Source organism: Gracilinanus agilis, chromosome 1, assembly GCF_016433145.1.
Source record: "Gracilinanus agilis isolate LMUSP501 chromosome 1, AgileGrace, whole genome shotgun sequence".
Lineage (NCBI taxonomy): Eukaryota > Metazoa > Chordata > Mammalia > Didelphimorphia > Didelphidae > Gracilinanus > Gracilinanus agilis.
In genome coordinates this window covers 582,164,753-582,174,026 of record NC_058130.1, presented here as the reverse complement: position 1 = coordinate 582,174,026, position 9,274 = coordinate 582,164,753, and the positions used below count along the sequence as shown (strand labels likewise).

Below are 9,274 nucleotides of genomic sequence, written 5' to 3'. Positions count from 1 at the left end.
TCTCTCTCTTTCTCTCTCTCCCCTTCCCTCCCTCTGTTTCTCTCTTTCTGTCTCTCATCTCTTCTCTGTCTCTCTCACATCTCTTTCTGTGTCTGTCTCTCTGTCATCTCTCTCCCTTTCTCTCTCTGTCATCTCCCTCTGTCTCTCTCATCTCTCTCTAGTCAGTCTCTCTCTCTCTCTCTCTCTCTCTCTCTCTCTCTCTCTCTCTCTCCCTCTCCCTACCCCCCTTCCTGTCTCTCTGTGAATGAGTGAGTAAGTGAGTGACTGAGTGTGGTTAATTTGTAATGGTTTCAAATACTATGGAGAAACTATCAAAGCTTGAATGTCCTTTTATTAATGAATTCTCTTGTCCCCACAGTGGTATTTGAATCTAATGGACTCCGAGAGACTGAAGTTCACACCACCTCTGCAGATGCCCCCAAACAAGTATGTTTTACAATTAATTAGGTGTTTTTTTTTAACATGGTTCTTGGAAAAAGTTGTACCATGTATTCATCCTTAAAACACTATTAAAATCCAAATGTCAACAAATGGACGTTGTCCTGATTTTAGAACCATGAACTTTCTTTTCCAGATGTACATGGAAAGTAGTTTTACTATACAAGTAGTATAGTAGCTTTAGTAATGATATGGACTGCTCAATATTGTTAGTTATATAGCGGAGGTGAGGTGATAGAGATAATGTATGACAATTTATTTTAAAATATTAGGCTTTTGTAAAAGAGAATTTATAAAAAAATTTTTTGGATAAAGAGGCCTTCCTTTATAAAAATTCAGATATGACAGGTAAATCATTTAGCTCCTTTCATGATGCTATATAAGTATACTCTTGGCCTTTAGTTTGACTCTGTGGTGGTTTGCATTCCCAGCTCTAGTACTGTGTCTGATGTTTAACACAATTCATGATTTCATATTTTCCATTATACATTTTACTATTATGTTATTAATACAAAGTAGCTGTGTAGGTATATAAATATATATCATAATATAGATATTCATGATTGCATAAGCCATATACTTTACAAGAGGCCATATTTTGAATAATTTCTTTGTGACAGCTAGAAGCAGAGGCATTTTGGTATTGGTGTTAGGTGTTGTCACTGTCTTCAACATTAATTTCTCTGTATAATGAGCAACCTCATAGGTCATCTCTCATATAGGACTTGAGGGCATGAGTTATTTTCTCCCCTTCCTTCCCCCATTGTTGATTACTTTTTTTTAATCAACTGTCTTATTCATGCACATAAAGCATTCTATATGTGCTAAGCCATTTTTCTAATCAGCTGCCCCAGAAGACTTTATGTCAGCATACTGCTTCCTTTGTCACAGAAGAAAGGGTTTCTGCTAAGGAATCCCTAGACACATTATCCTCAAGAATAAGTCCATGTTCACATATAAAGTTGTTTTATATTATTGTTTGGGGTCACCAGTCAATCTGCCCTACTCATAGATTCACAGATTTTTAAAACTAGAAAAGACATGGAAAAAAATCTTTTAGTCCAAAATATGCCCCGTGGTCTCATTTCACTGTTCATTTATAGGTGAATAAAGAGGCTCAGGGAAGTCTTAATGACTTACCATAGTCATGTAGAGTTAACACTAGAACTTGGTTAGGACCTCTTTCAAAGGGCAGTTCTTTAGTTTTAAGTATTTTTAGAAAGTTCTAATTGCACAGGAAAATTTTGCTGTTAAAATGTGATTGAGGCAATGGAATAAGACCTACCATGATACCACAGATTTTAATAAATGGACCTTTTGCATTCTTAAAGTTTATAGTTTACTGGGGTAAAGGCAGTAGCTTGGTGAGGAAGAACCAAAGAGATTGGTAAACCAGGTATGGAAACATCTCAGTTACTAACTGTAACTCTTATACCATGGAGAAGTCACCGAAATGCTTCTGCGGAGTGTAGCAACTGCAAGGTCATACCCTAATTGGAGAATTACATATTGAGATTACAGTTGGAACCATTCCAAAGTATTCCTTCTTACACCACTGATCCATTAAAAATGCTCCAAAGATGTGGCTCCATGATAAAAACAGTTGCTGAGTGAAATACTGGGCAGTGCTATGAATAACTTAGTTGCGAGCTTTGCTGAACATACAAAGTTTTTCTAAATAAAGAAAGATTTAATTCTTTTTATCTAAGCACCTTTAAATAGTTCTGTCTTTGTATTACTAGTCATGGATAGAAATATGAAATTTTTATATTTAAAAAAGAAACCTTGGGATTAATATTGTGTTAAATTGTTTTTTTAATACTGAATGTTTATGTTAGGGATTTCTAGCAATCAGTGATTCTTTGACAATCATAGAGACAAACTGTACCTATATTTTTGTCCTTGTTACCATAAATAATATCCTGTTATTAGGTAATTGTTATGAACATTTTCCCTAACAAATTTACTCTGGTACAGTGCTGTGGTCTTAGTTGTCTGCTAGTCACAGACATAGCAGACATATTATCTCTCAATTCAACAGACCCCAGGGGGATAGAGTATATAATTTTTCAACCAAGTGACATTGGTTATCCAGATTTCAGTTGTTATAGTTCACGTTCTGACTCTCAAAGCTCTGCTCTCAAAAAAGGGCATGGTACTTTTCCTTTCTTAGCCATAGCCATCCCCTCTGATGGTAGTCTTTATCTTTAATAACATATAAGAAAATTAGAGCTATTGTTGATTTGACATGAAGTCATGACTCCCTAGCATAGTTACATTTTATCCATTTTCTAGATCTACTTAAGTGTGTGGTTTCTCTGACTTTTCCTTTAAAGATTTCCACAGACTCATATTTGTTCTTCCCAATAGTAGTCAAAATAGGCTTCATGAAAGGATAGACTAATTTGAGAATACTCTTTTTTCCCTTGGTTCTTCTGAACACATATGACAAATGACATGACAAAAACACGTGAAACAAATTTTTCCTAAAACAACCCTGTGGAGTAGGTAGTGTAAATATTGCTCTTATTTATAGATGGAATGTGAAGGAGGGGCTATATTGTTACTTGTCTTTTAAGTTTTGGGGCTGAAATGAGCATTGATTCCTTTTGACTGCCAGCTCTATCCAGTATGCTTCCTGTACACCAGACTTTATCCAGCATATATTAATGTATGTGATTTCTATTAAAGTAATATGTAGCATATTTAGATTTATTAATCATTCAACAGGTATTATTCTGAATTTATTGTATTCTAGGCACCATGTGAAGAAGCACTGGAGTTAAAAAGAAAAAGCAACAATATCCATATTCATTGTATACTATCTAAGTCTCTGATCTTTGTGAATACACTTGTAGATGTGTATATTCCAATTACTATCCATCATGTGGTCAAAAGTTTAGCAGATTAATCTCTTTGTCTCTTAGGGGCTCTGATGTCATTGTATATTTTTTTAAGTCAAAAATAACTTGAGAACATGAGAAATGTGGTATTTACAATGGGTATATATACATATTTAGAAACAGTAACCATAAGAAATAAATATACACACATTTTCCCTAATGTTTCTTCCCTTGCTGCTAAAGATAACTGAGAGGAAATGGAGAAAACCTGAATTTATATCTCCACCAAAATGCCAGATTGTGATGCTATTTTCATGCACATATGTTCTTTGATAAAGAACCTCTTTACATATTTTAAAAATTATGCCTTCACATTATGACTATTTTTTATGATTCATTTATTTATTTATGAATACATATCCTAACCCTGTGAAAGATAATTACGATAGAAGAGACAACTAAAGTGCCAAAAGTTTAAGATAAAACAGTTTTCTCAGAACAAAATTCTTAGTAGATAATTCCCTGTTGCAATGATGGAAGAATGAAAATGTAGAAATTAAGAATTCGAAGGGGCCTTAATATCATAGAATCATAGAGTTAGAATTTGAAGGAATCTTTAATATCATCTGGTCCAACTTATAATTTTCTACATTAGGAAACTAATGACCAGAAAAGTTAAGGGACTTTAGGAATAAAGAGCAGAGTTGGGAACTGAATCCAGTTCCCCTGTCTCTATATCTACTACTCTTTCAGGTTATTAGAGTGATTTTATTAGACTTTTTTTTAAAGGTGAGAACACTTAGTTCTAGGAAGAGTGTGACCTTCAGAAGGTCATCATCTACAGTTGCATCAAATGTAATACATCCTCTGACTTAGTTTTAAAGCTCTTTTCATATCACACAATGTTTCAGTACCTCTCTTCCCTCCTCATCTCATTTTTATGCATTTCTTGTAAACAAAATGTTTTTAAAGGGACATTGACACGCACTGTTTTTTTAATATTTCCATGAAACAAATAGTAGTAGAAATATATCTTCCCTGTCAGTATAAACTCACTGAATACATTGTATATTTATACTTATGTTAATTATATTCATATTTGTTATCTGGGTGCCTGGGTAAAACGTTTGAAAAGAATGCTTGAAAGAAATTAGAACTAGGATGCATTACGTAAGGTCATTTTATAAAGGCATTTCTATTATATTGAGCATAACTGAATATAGTAGTTCTAGTGATAGTCTCTGTAAATAATTATAAACAATAAAGTGTTTGGCATTAGTTATAAATAATATGGTAATATATAGTGAATGGTTAGTCTTTATAAATTGTTTGAGTGACAATATCCTGATAACTTTCACCCCATTTAAACTTATATTTAATTTGTTGAAGTTTTTTTGAAGAGTTAGTCAAATCATCTAAAAAAAAAGTTTTACTTTTTTTATTTTAGTGTTTTAAGAGAACCAAGAAGTGAAAATTTTCTGACATGCAATGAGGTGTTCTGATTTGTTCTGATCCTTTGGCATTTAAAAAATATCCATGATTAATACTTCATTTCTTATTATTGTAAATGTCTTGTTTCCAGATAGTTTTGCTGAGAATAAGAATTCCATTAATCAAAATAATTGATAATGAACAAATAAATGAAAACTTAAGTTGTTTGTAGACATGATTTTCATAATACAAATAGTCAAGAAATCGTGTAGATGGTAGATTATGGAAATGAGAGTGTCATGTGTCTCCTGCCACATTTTTGGACCATCTGCATAATGAACCTCATTGTTAATACAGCTCTTGTCCTACATTTTCCCCACTCATGTAACAGTAAACCTTTGCATGCACATTGACTATTTAATTATATTACATTTAAAAAATGAAAGCATTATCCAGAATGTACATCATTATTACACATATGCCTAATAAAAGTCAACTATTTTAGTTCAAGTTGGTGGAGTCTTCTCGCTGCTAAGGCTTTTCTGTTATAGTACTGTGTTATTTTGTAGAAATGGAGATTAGTTTCTGTGTACCTAGAGTGATCTAAGATTTTTTATGTAGATATATATGCACTCTTAAGTATATATACATTCCCACACCTTATAAAAGAAATGAACTATACCTCATAAAATACTAGGTAAACAATTATCTATTCCTGGAAACACTGAATACCCTAAAAAGGTAGATTTCTTCCACTGTCTGGTCCACACAGCTACAGGTATATATTCTTTGCCTTTCCTCCTGATATTTTGACCTTGGTTGTGACTCATGAGGTAGAAAAAAAATGACCTCCAAGATACTCACACTTTTATCTACTTCATCATGCCAGTGATTTTTTTTGTGGCATGCCCTCTAGTGGCTACATTTTCTCTGCTTTATTTTTCAGCTGTAACCTCTTTATTACTTTAGGAGCTCATCAGGCTGACGGTATTGAATAATAAAGTGGTAGGCCTAGCAATTCTAAGATGTTTCTTTTAAAAAATAAGACAGGAACTGAAAATTATACTTCATAGTGAATAGCAGTTGCTACAATAGCAAAGACCAGTTGGGTTCTAGGAATTTTCTAATTCTTATTAAAAACGTAATCTTATCTTTGTCTGAACCACCCCTTTATCTCTGTCTAGTATGTCCTTTGTGTAGTTCATGCCACTTTCCCTTGGTAGTGAGTGACATGCCACCTCTTGTCAGGGGATTCAAGGGAGAATATTTTCTCTGGATAAATATCTCCATTTGATATTAGTAGTTACTACATGGCGTGAACTTAAAAACAAGAGTACTTCCCCAACTCCTCTTTATTTAGAAACTCAAATGGTGTTTTCCTTGTCCCCTGGTATATCCAGAGCTCATTCAGAATAAGCCATGTTAATGACGAATGCCTCCTCTTGGAACTGCTGGGTTCTCTCCAAGGCATGATGTAGCTGTGCAAAAATGTAAAAACATCCTTCTAAGTTTATTGCAAGAAATTCGACATCCAACTAAGGAAGTTTTATCACATCTCTCATTCAGTTACTGTTTCCTACATTTCAAATATACTACAGTATCTGGCACCACATTCCCCCTGGTCCCCTCCCTCTAATTTTGTTGCAAATTTCTCTGACTTGTACCAGACTTTGACTGGTAGATGTCATGAATCTGGGGCCAGCATTAATTAGGAATTTTCTAAATCTATTAGCAGAGGATAGACACATAATTCATTGTGTCAAGCAGAGCTGGATTTCTTTGCTTGATTTTTGGGACTGCTGTAGGCACAGCTCGAAACCAGTTAGAATTTTACATGGGCACTGTATTTAGTTGTTGTCATTGTTGTTCTGTGTTCATTTTAAATGATCTGTTTCATTTCAGGATTTTAGCTTAAGGTTAACGCTTTTATGTTAGATTAACCATGCCATGTTGTTTTAGTCATCAGAATTCTAAACCTCATTGTTCAAACAGTGATGTTCCAAATGCCATTTTAACATTTTAAAGCATTCTCTAGGAGCTTCAGGCTCACATTTATTCACATTTTTTATCTTGCAGTTCACTTGACTTTAGAATATCCCTACTATTTTTTCCAACATGGTAATTATTTATGGAAATTGGTAAAAATCTTCTCAAGTTTTGACAGACCTATGTGAGAGCTGTACTTTTCTTTTCTTTTTGTTTGTATGGCCTTACATTCAACCTTTTTGGGAACTATCATTCAGTTATATATCCTCTGTATTGCAGAATTTTGCTTTTTGGATTCATCCTCTAAATCTTCCCCACCTTTTTTTTTTTAAACTTTTTTCTTCTCAAAGATTCTAGGCACTGCTATTTTCTATTCACGTATGTGGAAGAGTTTATAGGATCCTTGTTGTTTTGTTTTTTTTTTTTCCTTCTCATGGAAATGATTAAAATAATTATAGTATAATTGGTAAAATTTATTATGGACCACACTGATTTAAACTAAAAGGTAGCTTAAGTTGGGAGGAGGGGGTTGATATTTCCCTCTTGGCCATTTTGTTCCATGTAGATTGTTTGGATTAAAGAAAAAAAAAGATGAATTGAGAAATACAAAATGATGAGATTTTCTTTTGTTTTCTTCTTTTTTCTCACCCAGGGGAGAGACCATTCTAATTCGGACATTACCCATACAGTGCCTCTCAGAAAGGGAACCTAAACACACACATGCCCAGTGTGTGTACCAAGAACCATTTAACCAGGAGTTAACAGTAACCTGACTGATGGTTAACAACAGCCTCCAAACATGACAGCCCTGCCTGGAAGACTTCCCTTATAGACCCTCAAATCCTTACAACCACTGTGCTCGAATGGAAACTCAAGGGAGATGCCTCAATATTCTTAACCATTTAAAAATAAATGAAATCTTACATACCTAATATATATATATATGTATGTATGTATATGTTATACATATATCTTGTGTCCACATGCTAATCAGTTCCATGGTTCCATATTTCCTTTGTAACTAACAGTGGGACTGGCCAGCACTGTGACAACACAACGCTCCTACATCATTCAAGATGAGTTCGAGACACTGGAAAACCAAGTAGAACAAAAGGCGACGAAGTTAAGCACTGTAACCAAGAACCTTGCTGATGCTCCCGAGGACTCCTCTCTAACCAGATTGGAACAAACAAATAGTGGTGGATTTGAGGGCCGATGACGTGTTAATACCTACCACTCCTTGTCATAGTGGAAAAGCAAACTGAAAAGAATAGTCCATAAAAGATTGGAAGGAAGTGGTATTTTTTTGGTGCTGTGAAAAACCATGCTTGATTGAACAGGGACTGCTATCGAGAAGACCATATTTCTCCAATGGTTCTATTTCGTTAAAATCTGGGGGCCACTTGCATTTCCCATGCGATTGTTCTAGACTGTTCACCAAGAGTTCTACGTGAATATGGAAATAGAAACACTTCTATGGATATGCTTATACTCTGCTTTGGACAAGAAAGCTAGTTGAACACTAAGAAAAGCAGGCTTCTGTATTTTATTCTCAGGACCTTTTTGTAACAGGGCTACATTTGGCAAACTGCTCACAAAAGAAGACTGCACGTTTTAACAGCCACTGAATGCTCCTAATGTGTACATGTTTTTAATAATAGCAGAAGAATCTTTGAGCAAATGTAGGAAACCTAGATTGCCTAGGGTACTGTATGCTCTGTATGCTTCTGTCTCCCCCCTTCCCCCCCAGCAAGTCAGTTACCCCTTTTCCTTCCTGGGCCTAGTGACATCCCCCCCTTTCAAAAAAAAGATGACTTACCTTTTTCATGGTGGCAGGTTAATAATGTTCTTATAATATGTCATGTATTGTACTTGGTGGTCACTGGTAGTGTTAGGGGGGAAAATGCTTTATATACCTCTTCCTCAGTAACTCTTTCAAATGCAAGTTTTTCGTGGTGGGGATTAAGGCACATAACAAAGGATCTTAAACCATGCAGTGTAAGCAATTAAAAATGTATTCCACAGATATAAATATTTTCTTTCCTTATTCCTTATTGCTGTGACACTATGTGTGATGGTAATATTTCTGAGAGTTTCAGATTTTTGCACATATGATTTTATGCATTATCAAAAAGTTACTGCTGCCTTGAAAGAAAATGTTCTGTGAAATTTTTTGCAAAAGCTTTACTAGGTTTTTTTTAAATTGTGACATTTTGTAAAGGCAGGAAATGGATTAAAACTAGCATGCTAAATATATTTTTCAAAAAAAGCAATAATTTTACATGTACAGAAATTATCCTAACCTTTAATACTGGTGAGAGCAAGTTTACTTAATACAGTAATGGACTAGTGCAGTTTTTTTGTAGTAAATGGGCTTCTGATACAAAGATTTGTTAAAAAAAAAAACAACAATAACAAAAACCCTAAAATGTGGTTTTTCTGTTCTAATGATTTGTTGAGTTTTTATAATTATTATAATTATAATTATTATTATTATTATTAGACAAGGTTTGGTTCTGGATTCTACTTGTTATTGGTTTTGGATTACTTGACAGTTCATCTTAATTTGCAATGCT

General features: G+C 34.2%; 1 protein-coding gene across 1 annotated transcript in view; it reads left to right on the top strand.

Moving 5' to 3' along the window:
* ZNF516 (zinc finger protein 516) overlaps positions 1–7,577 on the top strand; it is a 147,538-nt gene extending 139,961 nt beyond the window's left edge. The window contains exons 5-6 of the mRNA XM_044667203.1: positions 359–426; positions 7,351–7,577. Of these exons, the coding sequence (XP_044523138.1) occupies positions 359–426; positions 7,351–7,410 (128 nt within the window). The 3' untranslated portion in view covers positions 7,411–7,577. The remainder of the gene's footprint in view (positions 1–358; positions 427–7,350) is intronic.
* The last annotated feature ends 1,697 nt before the right edge of the window (positions 7,578–9,274 follow it).